General features: G+C 44.1%; 1 protein-coding gene and 1 pseudogene across 5 annotated transcripts in view; both read right to left on the bottom strand.

The window, feature by feature from the left end:
- The window catches only part of RNF111 (ring finger protein 111), a 97,961-nt gene that overhangs the window by 57,964 nt on the left and 13,181 nt on the right, over window positions 1-26,816 (bottom strand). For all 5 annotated transcript variants that reach the window (XM_030578740.1, XM_030578742.1, XM_030578745.1 and 2 more), the window contains exons 2-3: window positions 21,134-22,023; window positions 17,010-17,136 (exon numbers count right to left, since the gene is read on the bottom strand). In XM_030578740.1, the coding sequence (XP_030434600.1) occupies window positions 17,010-17,136; window positions 21,134-22,004 (998 nt within the window). In that variant the 5' untranslated portion in view covers window positions 22,005-22,023. The remainder of the gene's footprint in view (window positions 1-17,009; window positions 17,137-21,133; window positions 22,024-26,816) is intronic.
- Window positions 17,940-18,091, bottom strand: LOC115659283 (annotated as a pseudogene).

The raw sequence follows: 26,816 nt of genomic DNA, 5'->3' as shown, positions 1-26,816 counted from the left end.
ATGATACGACAACAACATATACAACACAAGATACTAATATTAATGTTCAGCAGATCAAGGCTTTTAGAATGATACTTCACAAGACATACTTTGTACAAAGTTTTGTACATGCTCCAAAATGTCTGTTAGTCTATAAGGTGCCACAGGATTCTTGGCTGTTTGTACAAAACATATCCTAATTACATGACAGTGGTGAATATTGGAGTGTCAGGGTGTCACAAGGTTCTCACTCTAGGAGAAGATAAAAAGGCATGATATCTAGAACCAAGACCCCCCAGTTTCCAATAGAGCCATGTTATGGCATTATATCACAAAGAGGCACCAGGGCAAGTGTCTACTCATAAACCTGCTGGGTCCTAAGTGAAGCCCTCTACTCCCCTTTAGATTTGTTAATAAGTAAGGGAGCCTTCCCTGCTGTGTTGTGAGTCCGAAGCAGACAATGAACATCCTAAATCTATGGGGGGGAGGGGGAAGGAGGGGAAGCATCTGAAGCCTGAGTACTAGTATTCTACAGGACATAAGCCCCAGATCAGTACTCTGTGCCAATGATGTAAAAGGCATCAGTACCACAAGAGGGATTTTTAGTCCAGTGGATAGCAAGAGAGACTGACTCTTCTAAGAGCTGAAGGTCCATTGTTACTGCATGCTTTTTTGTATTGAAAGGGGCAGTGCCACAAACCTTAGGGTTGGCTATGCCAATGCACTTGGTACAGACATTCTGTGCAGAAACAAGTAGTGTTTAGGAGAGTAGTACTGATGATGTCCGAACCATAGTTACTGACTCCAAAGCACTCCGTGCTCAGGTAATCCCTGATGCTGTGACAGCAGCTGATTGTGAATCCCCAAGTAGACCCGAAGCCCCAGTACCATGCTCCCTCGGAGTGGTTACCCACATCAATCCATAAAGTCCCCTTAGAACCAAAGAGGTGAGATGACAGACTTCTCGCTGGGAAACTACCACTGAGATTTGTCCCTGCTTTTCCCAGATTAGCAACGCTCCTCAGGGAGTTTTGCAAGGGAGTTCTCCAGGTGAAGGAGGAGCAAATACAGCACCCCTTGGGGTAAGTGAGTGTGTGTGTGTTTGTGTTTAGGGGTTACTCGCTGTGTGCTGAGCTTGTGTTTGTCCATCTGTTTGGTTGGTTGGTTGATGGATCGTGTGCTGTGGCTGGCAGTTGGAAGCTGTGAGCTTCAAAGGAAGGTTTGAAAGCTAGAAGCCTCTGTTAATAGGCTGAGCCTTAGTCAGTGGGCAGGGCTATCAAACAGGCCAGGGCTTTATAAAGCAGTGCACAAGTGACCAGGGAGCTTTGCGACCAGGGGCTGCTAATGGAGTTTCGCAAGGGGGCTTGGAAGGGGAGTGGGAAGGGGGCAAGGGCCCCTTGCTGCTTTTCTTAAAACTATAACCTAAACTACATTCATAACTTCTTGATTTAAACAAAACCCTTTCATTAACTAAAAGCAGCAAAGAATCCTGTGGCACCTTATAGACTAACAGACGTTTTGGAGCATGAGCTTTCGTGGGTGACATACATCTGACAAAGTGGGTATTCACCCACGAAAGCTCATGCTCCAAAACGTCTGTTAGTCTATAAGGTGCCACAGGATTCTTTGCTGCTTTTACAGATCCAGACTAACACGGCCACCCCTCTGATACTTTCATTAACTAGAAGAACATGCAGGCAGAAGCCCAGCAGCAGAGTGGGGGCTATCTAGTTTATTGCGATGAGTGCAGCATGTATGATTACCTGCCCTGTGGGCAGGTGGCATGTGTGTACATTTGGTGCAAGGAGCTCCTGGCCCTCAGAAACCACGTATGGGCTTTGGAGGCCAGGGTGGCAGAACTGAAGGAACTAAGGGAGGCAGAGGGGTATGCTGCTGAGGCTTTCCGGGACACTGTAGAATTATCCCACCTCCGGTTGGACAGCCCCTGCGCTGTTGAGGAGGAGGAAAGGCCCAGAGAAGCAGAGCAGTCAATGGGAGCAGAGGGAAACCTTCCCATAGTTGGGACCTTCCAGATGGTGTTAGGGTATCCTCTCGCACTGAGGTTACTTCTCTGGGGGAAGGAACTCCAGTTGCTACGAAAAGGCAGGTGTTGGTAATGGGAGATTTGATTATCAGAAACATAGATAGCTGGGTTTGTGATGACCGAGAGAACCATATGGTGACTCATCTGCCTGGTGCGAAGGTTGCGGATCTCTCGAGGCATCTGGATAGACTCATGTGTAGTGCTGGGGAGAAGCTGCTGGTTGTGGTACACGTAGGTACCAATGACATACAGAAGGGTAGGAGAGATATCCTGGAGGCCAAATTTAGGCTGCCAGGGAAGAGACTGAAATCCAGAATCTCTATGGCGGCATTCTCAGAAATGCTCCCAGGTCCCTGTGCAGGGCCAGGTAGGCAAGCAGAGCTTCAGAGTCTCAATGCGTGGATGAGATGATGGTGTAGAGAGGAGTGGTTTATATTCATTAGGAATTAGGGAAACTTTTGGAATGGGGGAGCCTATAAAGGAAGGATGGGCTCCACCTAAACCAAAGTGGAACCAGACTGCTGGCACTTAATATTAAAAAGGTTGCAGAGCAGTTTTTAAATTAGGAGATGGGGGAAAGCCGACTGCTGCAGAGGAGCATGTAGATCGGACAGAGACTTCTCTTAGAGGAGAGTCTATTGATAGAAATTCTCTGAGTTATAGTCAGGAGCAGAGGATGGAAGAGGATAATGTAAGGGCCAGATCAGATGAGAAACATTCACATAAAGAATTGGACACATCAGAAGAGGGCAGACAAACAAAGACAAGTTTTTGAAGTGCTTGTACACAAATGCTAGAAGTCTAAATAATAAGATGGGTGAACTAGAGTGCCTTGTGATAAAAAGCCAGTGGGGCCCCTCGATGATCGAGATACAAAAGGAGCGCTTAAAGACAATAAAGTCATTGCGAAGAAGCTAAATGGATTCTTTGCTTCAATCTTCATGGCTGGGGATGTTAGGGAGATTCCCAAACCTGAGCCGGCTTTTGTAGGTGACAAATCTGAGGAACTGTCACAGATTGAAGTGTCACTAGAGGTGGTTTAGGATTTAATTGATAAACTTAACATTAACAAGTCACCGGGACCGGATGGTATTCACCCAAGAGTTCTGAAAGAACTCAAATGTGAAGTTGCAGAACTATTAACTCGGGTTTGTCCTTTAAATCGGTCTCTGTACCCAATGACTGGAAGATAGTTAATGTAACACCAATATTTAAAAAGGGTTCCAGAGGTGATCCCAGCAATTACAGACTGGTAAGTCTAACATTGGTACCTGGCAAATCAATCTATACAATAGTAAAGAATAAAATTGTCAGACATCTAGAAGAATATAAATTGTTGGGCAAAAGTCAATACGGTTTCTGCAAAGGGAAATAATGTCTCACTAATCTATTAGAATTCTTTGAAAGGGTTAAACATGTGGACAAGGGGGATACAGTGGACATAGTGTACTTAGATTTCCAGAAAGCCTTTGACAAGGTCCCTCACCAAAGGCTCTTACGTAAATTTAGTTGTCATGAGATAAGAGGGAAGGTCCTTTCATGGATCGAGAACTGGTTAAAAGACAGGGAACAAAGGGTAGGAATTAATGGCAAATTCTCAGAATGGAGAGAAGTAACTAGTGGTGTTCCTCCAAGGGTCAGTCCTAGGACGAATCCTATTCAACTTATTCATAAAATGATCTGGAGAAAGGGGTAAACAGTGAGATGGCAAAGTTTGCAGATGATACTAAACTGCTCAAGATAGTTAAGACCAAAGCAGACTGTGAAGAACTTCAAAAAGATCTCACAAAACTAAGTGATTGGGCAACAAAATGGCAAATGAAATTTAATGTGGATAAATGTAAAGTAATGCACATTGGAAAAAAAATAACCCTAACTATACATACAATATGATGGAGGCTAATTTAGCTACAATGAATCAAGAAAAAGATCTTGGAGTCATCATGGATAGTTCTCTGAAGATGTCCACGCAGTGTGCAGAGGCAGTCAAGAAAGCAAACAGGATGTTAGGAATCATTAAAAAGGGAATAGAGAATAAGACAGAATATATTATTGCCCTTTTATAAATTGATGGTACGCCCACATCTTGAATACTGCATATAGATGTGGTCTCCTCATCTCAAAAAAGATATACTGGTACTAGAAAAGGTTCAGAGAAGGGCAACTAAAATGATTAGGGGTTTGGAACAGGTCCCATATGAGAAAAGATTAAAGAGGCTAGGACTTTTCCGCCTAGAAAAGAGGAGACTAAGGGGGGATATGCAGGAATGGCGCCAGAGTTTCTGGCATCCTAGGCAGAATTTGGGGGGCAGTATTTTGTGCGCTCCTCACAGGGCGCACGGGAGCTTCCGGTCCCACTCCCATCGCGACGCCGAAGAAGAACCCTCCGCCGAACTGCCGCAGGCGACAGCAGCAGTCATTGAGCTGCTCAAATGCCTGCCGCTGTTTTCCACGGCACGTCGGCAGAAGGTTCTTCTTCGGCGGTGCAACAGGAGCGGAACTGGAAGCTCCCATGCACCCCGTGGGGAGTGCACAAAATGCCGCCCCTAGAATCCTGGCACCCTAGGCGACCGCCGTGGCTCGCCTAATGGAAATGCCGGCCCTGGGGATATGATAGAGGTATATAAAATCATGAGTGATGTGGAGAAAGTAGATAAAGAAAAGTTATTTACTTATTCCCACAATACAAGAACTAGGGGTGACCAAATGAAATTAATGGGCAGCAGGTTTAAAACAAATAAAAGGAACGTCTTCACACAGCGCACAGTCAACTTGTGGAACTCCTTGCCTGAGGAGGCTGTAAAGGCTAGGACTGTAACAGCGTTTAAAAGAGAACTGGATAAATTCATGGAGGTTAAGTCCATTAATGGCTATTAGCCAGGATGAGAAGGAATGGTGTCCCTAGACTGTCTGTCTGTCTGAGGGTGGAGATGGATGGCAGGAAAAAGATCACTTGATGATTACCTGTTAGGTTCACTCCCTCTGGGACACCTGGCATTGGCCACTGTCGGTAGGCAGGACACTGGCTAGATGGACCTTTGGTCTGACCCGGTATGGCCATTCTTATGTTCTTATCTGAGGACTCAGGTTTTATCAGTCGTACCTCTGTGTGAAGCCATCATGGGTCTTTCCAGATGGAGCTCAGTTAGTGTATCTGAAGCTGATGGGGACACTCCTGCACCGAGGTGAAACTTTTCCAAGGGGGTCTGCCCTCCCCAGATGAGGGACTAGCTGCATAGATAGATCTAATAAAATCATCTTTAAATGTGCCTCTCTAGCTTTCAAGGATCTTCTAGAAAAGGAATTGCACACCACACGTTTATCAGAGATGTGCTTCTCCTAAACAAAATGGCATGTTGTGTGCCATCATTTACTGAACTGCCAACCTGCAAAAGGGGCAGTACTTAAACCCAGAAGACTTAATAACATCCTGCCCTATGACCCAATACCAGGAAACTCCAGTCAGAGAAGAAAAAGAAGGGAGTACACACACTTACAGCTAACAGCAAAAAGGGATGCATAAAGATGCAGACACTGAGGAGCTCAGTCTTGCAGCAGTGGGTAGTGAGAAGGAACTGAGTGGTGGAATACATATGGACAAGCGCTCAAGTACATTCAGCGAAGCCCAGGAGCATGCAGCAGAGTGCGCAAAGATGCTAGGTATGGACATGCTTCCTTTTTCCTACATGGAGGGTGAGATTATGCCGCCTTGTACTAACAAGGAGGTATCAGATCAGTGTGCTGCTTTAAGAATTGCAGAACAGTATGGTCTGGGTAACTGAATGTAGAAGGGTACACCTGACTACTCACATCTGGCTCAATGGTTGGACAGCTGCCTACACGTTACAGCCTACTAGGTCGGGAGCAGCAGAGAGACTGGCAGCAGTTCTGGCAACATGTTCATCCTCAGTTGACAGCATGCTACAGTCACTGTTTCAAGCATAATCTTGGGAAAGCTGCATGATGTCACAGAGGAGTGGCTAAGGTCCCTCTCTGCTGGTTTTGCAGCAACAAGGGAGTAATCAAAGACAGAGCAGAGCACAATGGTCTCTTCCACATCCCTAGCTTCACTCACTGCCTCAATCTGGTTGTGAGCCAGTTTTTGGATAGCATTGTCAACAGCTCTCTCCCTCAATGCATTCATGGTGGATGCAGTCTGTGGGACTAGCAATCTGTAGACCCACCTAAGGAGGGGGGTACCAAGAGATGCTATGAGGAGCCAGAAAAATCCCACCCCGCCCCCTTCTCAGTAGTGGCAGACACGTTTGACAGCCCCTATCATCACAGAAAAGTGCTCCCAAACACTGGAGTAGAGGGATAGTTGTGTGGCAAGGGGCTCCACTCCTCCTTCACCTCTCCACCAACACCACTACTCACCCTAGCCCATTTGATTGTTTTAAAAAAACTCAGTGTCCTACTCCTCAGCTACCCCCTTCCCTGCCCTGACTAAATGGCACACTGAAAATTGCACACAACAATTTCTGTTCCAGGTCAAAATATTTTGTTATGACATTTGGGACTAAACATTCTGCTATTTCAGAAACTAATTTTTGCCAGGTTTTGCTACAAAAATCAAAACGTTTTGATTTGGTTCAAAGTAACAAACAAGTTGCTCTGACAACCCTCCTAAAATGGAATTACTGTTCCCTACACACAGTTCTAGCAGGCACATTTTCCATCAATATCCTCCTCCCCCACCACTAGTAACATTACCATCATCTAAAAGAAGGACTCACCATGAGCCAAAATAATTTAAATGCTTTGCTTAATATTACATTTTCTTCTTTCTGACCTTAACTAGTAATGATTTGACTATGAGTGGCCAGTAGGGACTAATTTCAACATACTGCCAGTCAGCTGAGTTCCAGGAAGATTTCCTCATCTCATTACTACCAAAAAAAAGTTGATGTGCACTGTTGTTTTTTTAAAAAAGAAAAGTACTATAAAGCATCATAATTTTTGCTCCAGTTTTACTTCCTTAGTTTGTGAATTACACATATAACAGACTCATAATTTAGGAACTTTGTTAAGTGTTCTTCTATACACTATCCCCTCATAAACAGTGTTTGAAGAAGTAATCTCTTTCTTTGTTTTATTTATACAAGAGAGAAGGGATCAATTAACTGTTCTGATTTTTTTTTTTATTATTATTTTTTTAAGTCTCTCACAAACAGGTTCCTTACACAAAGTCACAGCTTGGATCTCTCTTACTTATTTCATCTCCCACTTTGAGGTTAACAAATTTAATGTTTTTTAAAATACTGAACTTTTCAATTTTCAGCCCATTAGCACTTGAGAATTTTAAATATGATTATTACTTTAGTTTTGGCGAAGAGAAAGAATATCACTTAAGATCAAATATCTGAAGATTAACTCCACGTCTCAAACCTAATATAATTCTCCCCAGAAGAGCATAAAATTTGAAACTACCATTACTTAAGTCTAGCAACAAACTTGAATAAAAGTTAAATCATCAAAAATACAGTTGGCTGCTCACAAGCACGTTTTAAACAATAGGTCTAAAGCTAATGTCGAATACTACTGAATAATTACTCAGTGAGTCATCACTTAATAGGGGATCAATAGCTCAACACAGGAATTACTATAATCCATTTTTTAACTATAACAGATTTGATGGCAACAATGGAAATAGTTTACATAATATTCCCAAATCTGTGGTAAACCCCATGTGCCAAAGAATTCATTCATTAAGTAGAATTGCAGGTAACAAAATGACAAATCATTCTTCTTATAGTCAAGTATTAATAGAGCTAGAACACGACATCCATTTCTACAGTGAGAAGTTCTCGGGAGTCAAAAAATCTTACCATGTTATAGGTGAAACTGCATTATATTGAACTTGCTTTGATCCAGCGTAGCATGCAGCCCAGCCCCCCCAGAGCTTTACCACGTTATCTCGGGTCGCATTATATTGGCGTAGAGGTGTACCTACTTTAGCATGCAAAATATTGTCAACAACTAGCTGAGGCAGCACAAACCATCATCTACTAAAGAAGTTATTGTTCTTCTCTCTCCCCTCCACAAATGTCTCTTAATATAATCTCTCAGAACTTTTTTCCAATACAGGTTATTCAGAAGAATGTCATGAAGCAAATTCAGCAGTACCTGGGAGTCCTCAGGTCAGTTTTCTAACAGGAAATTTAAAACCCAAGGGTGGAGTAAGTAGGAGACATCTCTAATATCCCTTGACTTCTTTGAAAAATTTCAAAAGGGAGTATTTAAAAAAAAATTAAAGCTAAGATTTCTTGTAACACTGAACATCCTCTCTCACTGAATTAAAATGCTGTGTTATAAGAGTCCTGTTCCACAAACACACATGTATTTACCTTTACTATCATTGAAACAAATGGGACTACTAACAGGAGTACAGTTCACATGTGCAACTCTTTGCAGGATCAGAACCTAAAGTCTTTAAAAATTAAATAAAGGCTGTGAATCAAAGAAGTTGTTGTCAAATTTCTCTTTTTAAATATATAGCCACCCAAATTACTGAAACCAAGAAGACAAGTTCATATACCATTATGACCTATCGGGGCGAGGGGTGGGGAGGGTGGATTAACACTACCCATTCCTTACACAACACTTATTCAATACATTTAAAATAGGTATTGTAAGAAAACCAGTCTTCTAAATTTGACAGAAAAACTATACTATAAATTAGAGTGCTGTATAGTGTATTTTCAAATTTTATTCTCATTGACCTAGATTTTTACTTCCCTCCATAACACATCCTTGACTTTTTAAAAATGTAACCTGCTTCATCTATATGAGTTATGTGAAGCTGAACATAAGACAGACACTTATTTTGCTTTGAACAGTGTTCTAAATAGCAGTGAACAACTACCTTCAGAACGTTCCATTTATTCACAACATTTCAAACAAAATTCCAGCTTAATTCAGAGTTTTAAGACTGCAGATGGCAGCTTATGTTCAGCAGAACAGCAACAGAATTTGTAATTCTGGAAATGCTGTGATCTGCCTGACCAGGCCACATGACATTTGGTCTGAATAGGAAGTACTCAGATAACTTCACCACAATAAAGAATAACTAACTGGCAGGGAGGGCATTTTCTGGCATTTAATGATTGCCTAGAAGAACCTAGGGCTTAAGGCTGAGTTGAGGACATCTTTCAGTCATTAGATGACTGAATCCTGGAACTGAAGATCAGCATTGCTATTATAAAAAACACAAATATAAAACTGTAGAGAAAGGCAAAGTAATTACATGCATGTGTTCAGCTGAAAGCTGCCAAGGATATAGTGCTCTGTTTTAGAAGGAGGTCTTTTCCAAGTAGCTGAAGACCAGTAGTAAACAAACAGAATTTTACACTTGTCACTCCATTAGTGAAATTCAAGGTTTAAATTTATCAGTAATCTGCATATTGAAGGAGCTGGAAAATTCAATACAATCTGAAACTTATTGACAGATGTCATCAAAATGCATTGGAACAAGCCTTTGATCTGATCTTGCTACCACTGGCAAGACTACCATTGCCATCAATGGGAGCAGGATTCACGTATCTGGGGGAGGAGGAGAAGAGAAACACTAGCCTTTATCTGATACTCTCCTTTTAGTCCTTTTGGCTACTACACAAACCTTTTCTTAATAATGCTGAACAGAGAAAAATCTGAATATATAAAAGAATCCCATCTATCTTTAATCAAGCCTTGAATTAATGTTCTATAAATGCAATCAGCTTAATCTAGGCTCATTTTTGACACTTTAAAGGTTATCTACAATACACAAAAAGCTTAAAGTGATAGCTTGGAGGTATCTGACAAATCTTTCCAAGTATACCTGAAAAATATTGCTGCAGCTCCTAATGTTCATTAAGGTGAACTGATCAGGCATCTCTGAAGATGATGGGAAAGGGTTAAAAATGCACAAGACTGAGAAAATAGGCAAGGGCTAAAACCACAGAGTCAACAAGAAACAGTACTCCAAAGGAAAAAATCAGAATTTAAAAAAGAAAATAAATGAAGATAAAGAGCTACAGGCCAGGCTAAGTGCGAAAAATAAAGCTGATTTATCCTGTCACTCCTCCCTTTCCTTCCCACTGTGTGTTATCTTGTTCTATGTTGCCTATTAGGGGTGTAATCTTGTTGGTGCACAGACTAATTGACGCAAATGTCATGTCTGAGACCTATAAATTAAATTTATGGAAGTGGGGGTTATATTAACAAATGTTTCTGTGAAACACACACACACCCCAAATAAGTGACCCACTACTGCTTTAAGGAGCACGTTCAAAGAAGTAGATGCTTACGTTTAGAATGCAGTTGATTTATTCAAACCAAATGACTCTGCGGGAATATCATTTGGTCATTCTTGTTAAATATTATTATTCAAAGACCTGGGTGTATTGGCTGATCACAGAAGGACTATGAGCTGCCAATGTGATGCAGCCATGAAAAATGCTAATACAGTCCTAAGATGCAGCCGGTGAGGTATTTCCAGTAGAGACAGGGAAGCGTTAGTACTGTTATACAAGGCACTGGTGAGACTTCATCTGGAATACTGGGTGCAGTTCTGGTCTTCCATGTCTAAGAAAGATTAATTCAAACTGGATCAGGTGCATAGAAGGGCTGTTAGCATGACGTGAGGAGAGGAAAACCTACCTTAGAGAGGGGACTCAAAGAGCTTGGCTTGTTTAGCCTGTGAAAGTAGAATGAATTATATTGTAAAAATAGAAAGGATTAAAGAAATGCTGCATGTACCTTTAAGCAGAAATAAGGAATGTTAAAATACAGGTGTCAGGAAAAGAAAAATTAAGGCATAAACAATGAGTCCACTTAAGCTAATGGTGAAACATTAATTGGAGATTGGTAAAAGTTAGTAAGGAAATTAACTATGTATCTCTAGCCTCAGGTAAACTTGTCAGTTCTGCTCCCTTTGTTATCTTGTCAAGTTCGCGCCTTTTTATCTGAATAAGGTAGTGTGGGTCTTGCATGGTGCTCAGTTAACTGGGTGTTATTAGCAAAGCACTGAGCTAATAAACAGAGTGGTCTAACAAACTGTGAGTCCTGAGTCTGGCTTTGACAAGCTTAACCAAAAGAAGGCTGACAGGAGATATGACTGCTCCCTATAAATACATCAGAGGGATAAATACCACAGAGGGAGAGGAGATATTTAAATTAAGTGCCAGCATGGACACAAGAACAAATGGATATAAAACCGTTTAGACTTGAAATTAGACGAAGGTTTCTAACTATCAGAGGAATAAAGTTCTGGAACAGCCTTCCAAGGGGGGCAAAAAACCTAACTGGCTTCAAGATTGATCTTGATACATATATGGAGGGGATGCTACGATGAGACCGCCTATAATGACATGTAGTTGATCTGTGACGGCTAGCAGCAAGTATATCCAATGGCCAGAGATGGGACACTAAATGGGGAGGGCTCTGAGGGCTTGGCTACACTGACACTTTACAGCGCTGCAACTTTCGCACTCAGGGGTGTGAAAAAACACCCCTCTGAGCGCTGCAAGCTACAGCACTGTAAAGCCTCAGTGTAATCAGTGCCGCAGCGCTGGGAGCGCGGCTCCCAGCGCTGCAAGCTACACCTGTAAGGGATGTGGTTTACGTGCAGCGCTGGGAGAGCGCTCCTCCAGCACTGGCGCTCCGACTACACTCACACTTCGCAGCGCTCCCGCAGCACTTCCACAGCAGCACTTTGAAATTTCAAGTATAGCCATACCCTGAGTTACTGCAGAGAATTCTCTCTTAGGTATCTGGGTGGTGAGTCTTGTCCACATACTTAGCCCTGCTCCACACTATCGGGTTAGGTCGAATTTAGCCGTATTAGGTCGATCTAAAAATGACTGTGTCCACACAACCAACCCCATTCCGTCGACCTAAAGGGCTCTTAAAATTGACTTCTGTACTCCTCCCCGATGAGGGGAGTAGTGCTAAAATCGACCTTGCTGGGTTGAATTTGGGGTAGTGCAGACATAAATTGACGGTATTGGCATCCAGGAGCTATCCCAGAGTGCTCCATTGTGACTGCTCTGGACAGCACTTTGAACTCCCATGCACTAACCAGGTACACAGGAAAAGCCCCGGGAACTTTTGAATTTCATTTCCTGTTTGGTCAGCGTGGTGAACTCAGCAGCACAGGTGAATAGGCAGCTGCCCCAGAATCATAGAGCGTATAATGTTTCTACGCTCCCCCATCATCTTCGTCCCTGAGGTTATTGCAGATTAGAAGGCAAAAAAACCAAAACAAAACAAAACAAAAAAACCACTCGCAATGACGTTTTCCGAGCTCACGCAGTCCTCCCACACTGATAAGGCACAGCTTAACGCACGGAGGCATTCATTGGCAGAGGCCAAGAAAGAATTAAGTGAGCGTGAAGAGCGGAGGCAAAACGCAATGCTGAGGCTAATGTGGGAGCAAACGGACTTGATGAATCGTCTGTTGGAGCTGCAGAAAAGCCAACAAGAGCACAGACTCTGCTGCATCCACAGTATAACCATCTACCCTCCTCCCCATGTTCCATAGCCTCCTTGCCCAGATAACCAAGAGTGTGGGGGGGAAGTGGGGAGAGTGTCCCGGGCACCCAGCCACTCCACTGCAGAGGATGGCCCAAGCAAGAGAAGGCTGTCATTCAAACAGTTTGATTTTCACTGTGGCTACAATAAGCAATGTGGCCTTGTCCTTTATATAGTTACTTTATTTCAAAGGGGGGAGGGTGGTTGGCTTACAGCAGTGGTCCCCCACCTTTTCATCTGGCAGCATTTCTGTGGATGCTCTGCCACTGGCCAGGGGACACGGGCGCAATTAGATGCCTCCGCGGGCACCACGTTGGGGACCACCGGCTTACAGGGAAGTAAATTCAACAAAAGGAGCAGGTTTACATCAAGGAGAAACACACACAACTGACACACCGAAGCCTGAAAACCAGTTTCATGACTGGCCAAAGCCTCTCTGATGCGCAGCGCGCCTTGCTGTGTTCTTCTAATCGCCCTGGTGTCTGGCTGCTCAAAATTGGACACCAGGCAATTTGCCTCAACCTTCCACATTGCCATAAACGTTTCCTCCTTACTCTCAGATATTATGGAGCACACAGCAAGCAGCAATAACAATGGGAATGTTGGTTGTGCTGAAGTATAACCTAGTCAGCAAACAGTGCCAGTGAGCTTTTAAACATCCAAAGGCACATTCTACCACCATTCTGCACTTGCTCAGCCTATAGGTCAACTGCTCCTTACTACTGTCCAGGCTTCATGAGCCATGGGAGCAAGGGGTAGGCTGGGGTAGGTGCAACCACGTGGTGCTGCCGGCTGGGAGAGCAAGCTGAGGCAGAAGCCTGCAGCTCGCATGATATTCCAGGCAGGACTGAATCTCCATGAGATGAAACTTAAAAAGAGAATGACCTGGAGTCTCTGGCTCCCATTTGGTGCTCTAAGAGGAGGATGGCCATGTTTGTCCAGGCACCCCAATCGACCTCACTGAGGAGGATTCCAAGGAGTCCTCCCAGAGCAGCAGTACCATGTCTGCCAGTAGCATCCAGGAGGACCAGAACAGATCCCCCGAGCTCATTGTTGGGCAGCTGGAGAGCAGAGTAGCAGGAGAAGTGGTGGAATACCAGGATGGGAAAGATTTTGGAATTGAGGAGCTCATGTGGGGGGGAAGATCAAGGGCTTCTCCTGGTGGCTTACAACCATCTCCTACAGAGTCACATCCAAACGTCCATGAATCTATGATTCCATGAATCATGAAACCATAGAATATCAGGGTTGGAAGGGACCTCAGGAGGTCATCTAATCCAACCCCCTGCTCAAAGCAGGACCAATCCCCAGACAGATTTTTGCCCCAGATCCCTAAATGACCCCCTCAGGGATTGAACTCAGAACCTTGGGTTTAGCAGGCCAATACTCAAACCACTGAGCTAACCCTCCCACCTGCAGTGGGTGCAATGGTTTGGGGATGGGAAGTTCTGAGGTTTTAGCAGACAAGCTGGTGGGTCTGAAAGCAGCATACCTTTTAGGCAGCATTTCAACCACTCCACGTTTAATAAGCTGGTCTCCTATTGACAAGCTGTACACCATGCCCTCAAGGTTGCTAGGAGACAAGCAGGAAAACATTCCCAGACACCCCTGGTCAAGGGGCTAACTTCTGCAACAACAGCAAGGAGCGGGTGGAGGAGGACCAGAGCAGAGAGCAAATGGTTTCTGAAGTCACAAACAACAACAGGACCCCTGAAGACAGTTTATCATGTGGTGGAAAAAACCCAGCCCTATTCCATCCGCTCTTTGAGAGGGGCCTTTGCCACAGTTAAAGGGATTGATTCCTGGAGCTCTTCTGTATGTATGATGAGGATGGGTACCAGTCCTACTGCACCGTCTGCTGCGAAGGCAAGGAGCTGCTCCTGTGTAGCAATCCCAGCTGCTGCAGGTGCTTCTGTGTCAAATGCTTGGAGGTCCTGGTATGGCAAGGTACCTTGGCCAAGGCAAAAGAACAAGAGCCCTGGAGCTGTTACATGTGTCAACCACAGAAGTGCTTTTGGGGTGTTACAGTGCTGACTGGAATGTACAGCTGCAAGAGTTCTTCGCGAGTGACAAAGGACAGGAATATGATGCACCTAAAATCTAAAAAGGCCTTCACATTTCCCAGAGTCACTACCCTTGATAACAGAACATCAATTATTGCATTGGCTACTTGGATCACAGCAGCCCCCACAGTAGACGTGCCCACAACAGTAGCAGTGACTGTGAGCTGAGCGGGCTCCATGCTTGCCGTGGTATGGCGTCTGCACAGGTAACCCAGGAAAAAAGGCGTGAAACGCTTGTCTGCCATTGCTTTCATGCAGGGAAGGGCAACTGATGACATGTACCCAAAACCACCCGCGCTAATGTTTTTGCCCCATCAGGCATTGGGAATTTAACCCAGAATTCCAATGGGCAGCGGAGACTGCAGGATAGCTCCGTAAGTTGATGCTAGCCACAGTAGTGAGGACGCACTCCGCCGACTTAATGCGCTTAGAGGGGACATACACAATCGACTGTATAAAATGGATTTCTAAAAATCGACTTCTATAAAATTGACCTAATTTTGTAGTGTAGACATACCTTTAGGGTCTAACTGATCACCGTATTTGGGGTCAGGAAGGAATTTTCCCCAGGTCAGATTGGCACAGACCCTAAGGGTTGTTCACCTTCCTCTACAGCATGAGACAGGGTTCGCTTCCAGGTTTAAACTAGTATAAATGGTGGATTCTCTATAACCTGAAGTCTTTAAATCAAGATTTGAGGACTTGAGTAACTCAGTCGGAGGTTATGAGTCTATGACAGGAGTGGATGGGTGAGGTTCTGTGGCCTGCAATGTGCAGGAGGTCAGACTAGACCAGTGGTCCCCAACGCGGTGCCCGTGGGTGCCATGGTGCCCACCAGGGCATTTATGTGCACCCGCCTAGTGCCCAGCAGTGGAGAGAAGCCGTGGCCCAGCACCTGCCAGGGACAGAGAACTCCAGGGCTGCAGGCGCTGGTGTTCTCTGTCCCTCGCAGGCGCAGAGCCATGGCTTCTCTCCGGCTTCTCCGGGGCTGCAGGCGCCAGTGTTCTCGGTCCCCAGCAGGCGCGAGGCCACGGCCTAAGCCAGAGAGAAGCCGGGGCCCGGCACCTGCTGGGGACCGAGAACACCGGTGCCTGCAGCCCCGGAGAAGCTGGAGAGAAGCCATAGCCCTGCGCCTGCCAGGGACAGAGAACGCCATCGTCCCCAGCAGGCATGGGGCCGCAGCTTCTCTCCCTTGCTGGGCACTAGGCAGGCCTGTGCCTGCCAGGGATAGAGGACACCACTGCCTGCAGCCTGCAGCCCCGGAGTTCTCTGTCAATGGCAGGCGTGGGGCCGCAGCTTCTCTCCAGGGCTGCAGGCACCGGTGTTCTCTGTCCCCAGCAGGCGCCGGGCTACGGCTTCAAAGTCAGAGAGAAGCCACGGCCCCGCCCCTGCCGAGGACAGAGAACTCCAGGGCTGCAGGCTTCATTCTATGTTAAAGAAAGAATAATAAACGTTGAACTGCTGGTCCAAATATATTTTACTTTTTTAAAATAAGATGAAAAAACTGTTTATGATATTTATTTTGTAAAAAAACTTCTTAGTTTTTCTTACAGGTAGATAAAAAAGAGCAAATTCACACGGTAAGATGAAAAAGTAATTGCCGAATAATTTAATTAATACCTTTTACATGTAAAATTATCCTTTTTATCTTATGGATTCATATATTATGTAATATTAAATATGATGTTTTTCATATTATTTAATGTACAAATACAAAATAAGTCTTGAAAAATTGTTGGTGCCCGCTACACTCTTCTGAAAACATGGATGTGCTACTGGCCACAAAACGGTTGGGGACCACTGGACTAGAGGACAATGACAGTCCTTTCTGGCCTTAAAGTCTGAGTCTATGTAACTCCCTTTTATCAGAAATCAGCTTTGATAAAAAGTAACAACCTTCTAAAAATGATTTCTACAATTCAAGTTTTAGGAGTGTGTGCAACTTCCTCAACAACAAATAGATATGTATATATATGTTAAAGGGGCACCTGAGTGGCTCCACATCAGTGCCAAGTTTTCCGCTTCAAGCAAAGTTGCCTGACAAAAGCATCTAACTCTAGTAGGAAGGCAGATTCTCAACCTGGAGAACTTGTGGCTCACCAGACACTCTGCAACATCCTTGTGAATTTTGTCCAGCGTCCTAAAACAAAGGATCACTAGTGGAAATAAGAAAAATTCTGCTATGGATATCCTCCATATATACAAACCATTTTGAACAACATTACTTCTTGCTTGTTTTCAGGCAGTTGGTGAAGGCTATACAAAAACACACACACACAAAGTATAACACACTTTTTAAACTGTTATCCACATTTTTAGGAGGTTAGCATTTTTTTTCAAATTACTTACACAGTAGATAAACTACCCCACCCAAGCCATCCACCATAAAAAGAGATAGAAGCTAATCTCACCGATAGCTTTCTCCAACTGTTACAATTTCCACTTCACTGTCTGTTGAGGTAACATTGATTTCTTCATTGGCAGCGACCTGGGGAGTGGAGGATGCTTCAATCACCACAACATCTTCATCAATACTTCCTGGAGCAGGAAATGGGAGAGAAAAATCAACAGTTTGGATTATAGACATTTGACATTGCCTCTGTCATGCAAGATTCATAGAATCATGGGACTGGAAGGGACCTCGAGAGGTCATCTAGTCCAGTCCCCTGCACTCATGGAATTCATTTTTTGTTTAAAAGTTATTACCTTCATATATTTTAAAAAACTGCCTTTAATAAAGTGTATGTGCATTTTATAGTATATACACAAGGAATACGTGCAACAAACCTGTAATGCAAGTCAGTCAAAAGCATCTACCAAATCTAATTCAAAATAATTAATTATTCAGAGAAGCAGGACTGCTTGAACACTACCGCCTCTGAACCCTCAACAACGACATTTTTAGGTTTGTGAGGCAGACAACACACACAACTCAACTTACTGAGATTTTTCAGTTTTAGATTACCGAGCCAACAGAACATCTCTACAGTTTGTGGAAATAAGATGAAGTTAAAAGGCTAGAGACAGACAGCAAGTAGATATGCAAGTTTACTACAAAAGACCTAAAACATTTTAGTCTCATTATCTGTACCACTTTAGTTCATTTAATGCCCACCTAAAAGGCAATCTAGAAAAGTAGTTTAGAAAGGGCTGAAGAGTGCCAAACTGTGATCTAAGTCTTAAAGGAGCCTGAAGAAACACATTGGAGCTTACAAACATTTTTACACAGCTTATCCCTTTACTAAGACTTTTGGGCAAGAGACTGTGAGGGCTATATATTTTTGAGGAAACAGATTAGATTATAGAAATTGTGTCTTCAGTTTTGATGACTGGATGCATTCTGTAACTTGCATGAAGTCCCACCAAAAAAATGTAAGACCAAAACGACTTGGAGAGAAGTTCCTCTCCACGGAAATCTTTAGTAAAAGGCGAAAGATTTAAACTGCATTCAAGTTGCATTATGTTTTCTACAACTTGTAAGTAAACAGTTACAGAATTAAATCTGTATTTGCCACCTCCTTTTGTCATTGCTATTCATATTCAAAAGTAGAAAGTAAGCATGTTCTGAAGTTAAAAGAAGAGTTCCTGAGTGATGGGAACACTGCTGAGGGCATACAAGTGAAATTTCAATTGAGTGGGGGGAAAAAATGTCAATATTTTTCCCTAACTTTTTGGCAAACCAATCTTTTTCATTAGGCTAAAAAATAAAGTTATTTCCTACTGCTTTTTTAGTTTCTAAATACTGAATATTTCTGTATTATTTTTAACCAGCCAGCTGGAGACAAATACTCAGTATATTAAGCCAGTTTTGCAAAGCTGTGCTCACCCACTCACTTTGCAAGAGCAGTATTCTGATAGGCAAGTAATATTGTCCCACTGTCATCAGTTTGCAGAAGAGATTTTGTCTTTAATGGTAATATTTCATTACTCCTGAGGAATTCTGCGCCACTGCGCATGCGCAGAATTCATGTTCCCCGCAGATTTCTTTGCTTCCCCACAGAAAAATGACTTTCTGATGGGGAAGCAAAGGAAAGCCACAAGAGCCGTCACCTGACTCTCCCCAGCAGTATGTTTTGGGTGCCCAGGGTAGCCAGCAGAGAGGTAACTCACCATGGGGCAGGCAGTGGGACTGGGGAATACCTGGCTGGTGTCTCCTACTCTGCATTGGGCTCAGCTACTAGTCCTGGCTGGACTGGGGAGGAGAGGACTTCCTCTTCCCCTGCACAGTATCTGGGGCTGGGTCACATTCACCCTCAGATTTCTCCGCAGGCTGCAAGAAGCTCTGCAAACTCTTCTCATCTCCTCCCCCCTACACACACACACTTTCTGCACCCATTGTTCTTCAGCTGCAGGGGGAAGGATCACTGTATAGGGAGATGCTCCCTCATCCGCCCAAACCCTAAGCATCCGGACTCCCTCCAGCCTCACCCTCCACACACTCACAACCCCTGCTGCCGAGCCCCATTCCCCTGCATTTGGACCACCGCAAGCCACATGCACCCAGATCCCCACTCACCAAGCCTCAACCAGCTGCACCTGGATCCCCACCCCTCAGCATCTGGACCTCTCCACTGAACCCCCCACATCCAGCCCCCCCTACCAAGCTCTATCCCTCACCCACATCCAGCCCCCCCATTCCCAAACTGAGCCCCAACCACCTTCACTTGGACCTCCATGTAGAGTCCCATTACTGTTGCACCCATAACCCCCCAACAAACCCCTTTGCATTCAGATCCTCCCTGCACCCAGATCCCCCACTGAGCCGCCTGCACCCAGGTTGTCCCACACAGATTTCTCTCAACCCACACCAAGCTCATCCACTCTTGGATCCTGCCTTGCTGAGCCCGCCTGCCTACACCTAGTGCACCTTGCACAGAGCGGCAGGGCCCTGGGGCGTTTCTGGGGCAGGCCCAGTCGTTCTGCTGCGTCAGGGTTGGGAGCAGCCTCACCGCTGAGTCCATGTCCTGGGGTGGAGCTACAGAGTGATCTCCCACCTCTGTACAGCCAGTGGCTTGTGCTCTCCAATGCCATACTGGAGCCTCCACATTTATGTGACAAAAAAAACGCAGAATTTTTCAAATATTGGGCACAGAATTCGTAATATTTTGCTGCAGAATGCCCTCAGGAGTATTTCATGACAAATTTTGTCAGGAGTCTATTATATACACCCATCTTCCATGAGTGAACCACCTTATTGGAAAAAAGAAACTGAATTTACATACAGACAATGGTAAGACACTTATTTAGTTACACACTGATGGGGTTCAGATAAGGGGTTAACAGGTGTTAAAAATAAGAGCCAATTAGTACACCTGTTCCTGACTCCCTGTCCTGTGGGATAAGAGTTCCATAAGATCATTAGGCACCTGGGCTTTATAAAGAAGCTGAGGGAACTCAGTAGAGGGGAGCTAGGATTCTCCTGCAGAGAGAGATTCCTACACCTGCCTACCTACACCAACTAAAGACATGCTGCAGCAGTGCCACTGTAGCCTTTCAAGTGTAGACAAGCCTTAAGTATCTGAATGTAGGGTAGGTAGCTCCTTTCCAATGCAATGACAAAAAACAATTAGAGCATGAGTACATCTGTTACGGGTGTTTTAGGACTGTGGACAGCAGAGCTAAGATTGTATGGTGTATACCCTGTGTATTTCCTGGTTTTCTGAAGTTTAAATTTTGGTGAACTCGATATTCTGGAAGGTTACAAGAGGTCACTGGGAAAACCTGAACTCTGTATTAATGTTTCTAGTCACCTAGTTAAACACTGAAGAACATGAAGAGTTCATCCTCTCATACCTAGTTTTACTCAGAGACTGGAAAAGGAAAAAAGAGAAGGTTTCTCAAGTCTGAACTAATCATTGAACAGAATTAGTTGAATTAAAATTCTCTCTGCACATACAGAAGAGGTTACTGTTAACAAAAGCTGCTTGAGCACTTCAACAAACTCTGGTTCCAAGAGTTTAGCCAGTGACTTTCACCTGTTCAGTGGTCTGACTATTTAAAACGGCAGCAAAAATGTACACATTGCTCAGTACTATTTTTTGTATTTAATTTAAATAATTTTAATAACTGAAATAAAAGTTTAGGCCTTAACATAGTTTGTTAGTTTCCTATTTAATTTAAATAAGTTTTTATATAAACCTGCATTTAATTTCAAAAGTGGTTTGTTTGCTTTTTAAATTACTGATTCTTATCCATCCTGCCAGTGAACCACAGTCCGGGAACAATTATTTTATTCTAGTGCAGGATTTAGGGCTAAGGTGGTTACAGGAACTTAAACTCTCAATTTAATTTTATTACAACTTAAAAGTGCAGCATTACTAAGATAAAATATTTTATACTGAACTCTCTTAATATGAGAGCTTTAGTACACTCTCCCACAGAGCCTATTTCCTTTTTTAAAGGAAGAGCACCATTTGAAAGGTCTATAAACAAAAAGATTAAGGAAAAAACCATGCAAATACTATTCACCATAAAATGAACAGATTAATAACCAACTAGATTACTCACTCAAAAAAACCCAAGAGTTTTGTTTTACCTGAGGGAACAGTTGTACTGTTTTGGAGGTTGTCACCGGGAGATACAAATAAGTCTTCCTCTCCTTCAGTGGAAGAACTTGAGGAAGATTCACTACTGAGGTCATTCTCACTGGAACTGCTAGAGCTGGGTAGCAAAGCATACTTTCTTCGAGCCAATACCTCCCGTTTTTTCCTCTGAATTAAAATTCGTTCTTTTTGGTTTTGTGTTCGCTGCGAGGAACTGGTTTTCACAAATCTCTTTCTATATGGAGGTCTTCTCGGTGAATTGCTATGAAAACAGGGTCTTTTAATTAATAGTCCAGGTACAGCTTCTGTCTCAGTACGAGGCCACTTTTGTGACCTTGCACTATGAGTTCTATTTTTACTCAACACTGCCTGAGGATGTCTTACAGGAGTCTCCTTTTCCTCATCAGATGTGATTGTATCAGAGTCTCCAAAATGTAGGCTAGATGAAGGTGAAGACACACAGTCACTAAAAGAAGAATCATTGTCTTCACTTTGTGTTTCTAGGCGTTGTCTTAGTCCTAAAATTCCCTGGTTTTCTTTAACACCACAGTTTTGAGCATATGAAGGGCCAGCCTGCTGACTCTTGCGTTTTTTCCGCACCACAATACCTTTGTCTTGTTCTGGATGATTGCCATTCATGTCCTGCTTTTGTGAGTCACCACACAAGTGAGAGAATTCATTCCCTACTTTATTGGCAATCATCTCAACTTCTGCAGGGAAACTTTTGGCTGCCCCAATGGGCTCAGGATTCAAGAGGATGCCCTTCAGACTCTCCTGTCTCTTTGGTGCATCAGAGGGAACTTCACTCTTCATATCCGCTTTTATAGTATAGACTATATTACATTCAGGAGTCCATTGAGACATGGAAAACTGCAGGGAAGTCCTGGAAAGAAAATCAGACATGCAACAAGAAAAAAATTAACCTACTACAAACGTTGCACTAGAACAGCTATAGATTAGCAACCAAAAAACCCCACATCTTTTAGGGGCAATGGGAGTATGCTAGCTATTTTGCTTCTCCCACTAAGCTAACACTAATATGCCAGAAAAAAAAGTTGGCTTTATGGAGTATTTTTCCTGCTAGAAACGTGTTTTGTTTTTATTCCAGATAGTAGTTCCTAGAAATTTAATCAGCCAAAATGTCTATTCTACCTTTGGCCCAGGGGACTTTACACACAACTCCCATCAGCATTAAAGGGCCTTACAGGTGTATAAATAGGTGAAAGAATAGTGACTCCAAAGTATGAAGACAGGACAATGATCACATAGTGGGTGTACTATGACTCAACCTGCTGGTGATCCCAAACAACCCTTTACACTAGAAGCCAACAACTTCTAGCAAGGCATCCAACATGGCATATTCAGAGATCCTGATCACCAGGATACAAGACAGAAACCTGGTAAGGAACTCAAAAGCACATGAGCTTTAAGGATATAACCATACAGTACAAGTAATGCAGTGTTCCCTACCAAGCAAGAATTTCTGAGTTGTCAAAACATTTTAATAAATGTCTTCATATACATACAATGTAACTAATATAGAACCCTTCTTTTCTGGCCATTACCCTATTTTACTTAAGCACTGAATGAACTACAGAATTAAGGGATTTACCATTGGGTACTCTCAATGTTATCTACACAGTGCTCAGAGGTTGTCAATTTCAATGCAGTTTTTAAGACATTCTAAAACTGTAACAAATACGTTTTTTTAATAATCTTAATATTAAATAGGTGTCTCAGAACTAGTTTGTCTTTCACATTGCTGTAAATAATTATATGAAAAGATATGAATATTCAAGATCATTTTAGAAAGTCTTGTTGAGTTCTGGCAGAAGGAAATATTCCAGCAAGCCAGTCAGAAATTTGCCAATACATTCTGGGCAGTCACCACTTTATTGCCCCATCAAGAGGTTTGCACCAGCTGTTTGGAGTAAAACAATTCTAGAAATTGCAAGTAACTTTGGCTTTTTTCCCCCCTCAAGAGTCCAGCAATATCTAGTACACATATTTTGTTAGGTCAGGTCAGCTATTTTGACTAGTACTGCAATACATGAAAATGTCTTGCTTCTGCCCCCAGCAAAATGAGGGAATGTTATTTAAACTGTCAGAACATTAACCAAAGAATATTTAATTTCACACATACTGTAAAGTTTAAACTGAAAAAGGATTAGCTTTGGGAGAATTTACAAATATCTTGTAACACTTCACATGTAACTCAACATGCTGTCAAGAGATTAGTGACTGAGGCAAATTGCTTATTGGTTTCTAAAATAGGGTCGTCATACTAGACTATCTTTAAGGATAATACATGTATTTAAAGTAACTCTGATACATTCACATATTTATATTTTCTAAATAGCTTTGATTTGTGACCATCAGCAACTCCTACAGCAGAGGAGATATCTCCGCCCAAATGGCCCACGACATGGGCTTCTTACTATGGCAATCTCCAATCAACCACAGCCAGCTGCTGGAAAGGCAAGGGTGCTGCACTACCTACCACAGGGCTGTCCTTAACCATACTTAGGTTCTCTTAAGAAATCAGCATCTAGATGGAGAATATTTAAGTACGAATCTCTGCTGGCCCCCTCTGGCTGGTGGATGGACAAACCAAGATCCTTCATTTCATTCAGAGTTTTTGGTTTTTTTTTAATTTAAGGGAAGGCTTCCACTATTGTACTCTTGACTTCCTTGAGTGGGGTGCAGGATTCCTAATCTATACTTTCCTGGTCCCATGAATAGCTAGTGCATACCTGATATTCCTGCTCATAGCTTTCCTAGTAAGCAACAAAGTGATATTAACCTGATTTTTCAGTTTAACTGATTTTCCTCAGAGCCCTGTGGAAAATGAGACTGCAGAGCCTTTTTGGTTTCAATCAGCTGCTGCTCAAGCAAACTATGAATAGCATCATAAATATTGAAACAAAACATTGGCAGAATGAGGAAGATAGTATTAAATCAGTTCACATTTTATACAGTTGAAAGAAAACCTGAAGGGCTAGTTATTTCTCCAAAATGTAATGGCTTTGTCCCAGTTTCTCACTCAGGAAAGCTCTCTTTCTTTCTAAGTAGATTCTTCAAGCCCTGATTTTAAAAGGCTAGTGTATTCAAGGTGCACTGGTTAAGATGAACTGGTGCAATATCACTCCTTTAGTAAAACTTGTGTTTTTATGGTACCAAGCACAGTGATGGAACACAGCTATTTCCTTAACCTCACCAAAACATTTTGAAACCACGAAGCTGGAAGTTTCCTCAAAGTGGCTTTTGTCTATCAGCCTCTGCATATTTGCCCCCAGAGAAAATCATGCATTAGGTTCTGTCTCTCTGAATAATCTCATGAAGATGGCATGGGAAAAGGCACTACACAAAACATGAGACAGCTGATGAATGACAAAAGGCTGGCACACATGTGGAATGGGGTACAATTATAATTCATATGTAGGAATACCAAATGTGGAGGTAGCTGTAACTGCAAGCTTGAGAGTTTCCATCTCCTCTTACATATTGAGAGAGGACTAGCCTAGCTGATCAAGAAGCTGAATACTTTCACCACCGCCAACCTCAGAATGTGGTCCTTATGCACCAACAGGCCCCAATAGTACTTAATTTCTCAGTAACTCTGGTCCTAGGCTTGTCCACACTTAAAAATTAGATTTACCTAATTATGTTGCTCATGGCTGTGAAAAATTTTGCACTGAGTGCTATAGGTAGGTTAACCTAGACAGAGCTAGGTCAATGGAAGAATTCTTCTGTCAACCTGTCTACTGCCTCTTGGAGAGGTGGATTAACTACATCAATGGAAAACCCCTTCCATCGATACAGGAAGAATCTACATTATGGTGCAAAAGCTGCAGCTGTACTGTAGATATACTCTTATTCACCAGCATCCCAGCACTCAACCTGTTCTTCCAGTTCACACCATAAATATCCATTCCCTACTATCTGTCATGCAGACAGTTCACAAGACTCACTGAGAGCAACACGTAGACATTTTACAGCTTACTATTAGAATTTGTGTCAAATCTACTCAATGTATGTACATAATCTACCCCAGGGGCCGGCAACCTTTCAGAAGTGGTGTGCTTAGTCTTCATTTATTCACTCTAATTTAAGGGTTAGCGTGCCAGTAATACATTGTAACGGTTTTTAGAAGGTCTCTGTCTGTATTATAACACTAAACTATTGTTATATGTAAAGTAAACAAGGTTTTCAAAATGTTTAAGAAGCTTCATTTAAAATTAAACTAAAATGCTGATCTTATGCCGCCGGCCCGCTCAGTCCGCTGCCGGCCTGCGGATCCATTCACCTAGGCTGGCAGCAGCCTGAATGGGACAGCTGCCAGCCTGGGGTCCCGGCCCTGCCCACGTAGAGTGGGTACCTACCTTCTCCCTGGTTCAGGCCCATTCTCTTCTCTCTCTGCACTGAGCTGAGGGTGGGAGTGCACTAAGCACAGGACTAGGGGTGAAGGAGCAGCCTGAGGGTTGGGGTGTCGGGTCTGGCCAGGAGCTAGAATGAAGGAGGGGGCTCAGGGTTGGGGAAGAAGGTTTGGGTGTGAAGTGCTTACCTGGGCAGCTCCCATTTGGTGTAAGAGGTGCAGGTGGGACTGGGGGGAAGGCGTGCAGGAGCTCCCATTTGGTGCTCAGGGTAGAGGTGTGGGGAGTGCAAGAGTCAAGGCACGGGGTGTGTGGGGGCTGGGTAGGTGTGGGGGTGCAGGAGTCAGTACAGAGGGCTGGGGGCATCTGAAGTGGTGCAGGAGTCAAGGCATGGGGGGGCTGGAGTCAGGGTTGGGGTCATGGGAGGGTGCAGGGATCAGGGCAGAGGACTGAGGGGTGTGAGGGGTGCAGGGGTCCGGGTGGAGGGCTGAGTGTATGTGAGGGCAGTGCAGGGATCAGGCCAGGGGCTTGGGTTTGTGTGGGGGGGTAGTGCAGGGAGCGGGAAGTTGGGGCTCCTGGGCTCCGGGAGGGGGCTGGCGTCTGACGCTCAGGGAAGGAGTGCTGGGAGCGAGGACTCTGGATTCCTAGGTTTCCAGCTAGGCTCTAGTTGTTCGAGGGGGTAGCGGGGCAGACGGAGACTAGGGCTCTAGATTCCTGGGTTCTGCCCTCAATGCCAGAGGGGAGTGGGGTCCAGTGACCTGGGGTGGGGAAAGAGGCACAACCCAGCTGTTCCCAGGGTCCACCAGGCGGCGAGCCGCAGCCCCTAGGATCAGGTTCGGGCTGCGGGATGTGGCCTGCCCACTACAGAGCCGAGCTCATCCCAGCACCAGGGCTGCCTGACTGAGTCCAGGGAGTAGGGCCGGCTGTGCTTGAGGCAGGTGGGCGCACAGCACAGCTGTGACCCAGGACCCTTCCCCACTTACAGGCCTTGTGGGCGCTGCAACTCCTGTGGGGCCAGGTCCCTCTTCCTGCCTCCGTTGGCGGGGCCGCTTCCGGGTCTGTTCAGACTCCATGGACACCAGGTAATGGTATGGACATGCTAACCCAGAGCACAGCCTCCCGCTGGAAGTGACGGAGGTCAGGACTGCATGTGCAAATGCCGGCGGCAGGGGTGGAGAAGAGCGGGCCGGGCCGGGCAAGATTGGCCCCGCTCAGCCCACTGCTGACCTGAGTTCGGCAGTGGGCTCAGTGGGGCCGCCGGCCAGGACCGCGGCAGGCAGCAGCGTGCCATTAAAAATCGGCT

Source organism: Gopherus evgoodei, chromosome 10 (genome assembly GCF_007399415.2).
Source record: "Gopherus evgoodei ecotype Sinaloan lineage chromosome 10, rGopEvg1_v1.p, whole genome shotgun sequence".
Classification (NCBI taxonomy): Eukaryota; Metazoa; Chordata; order Testudines; family Testudinidae; genus Gopherus; species Gopherus evgoodei.
This window is presented reverse-complemented; position numbering and strand designations above follow the sequence as displayed.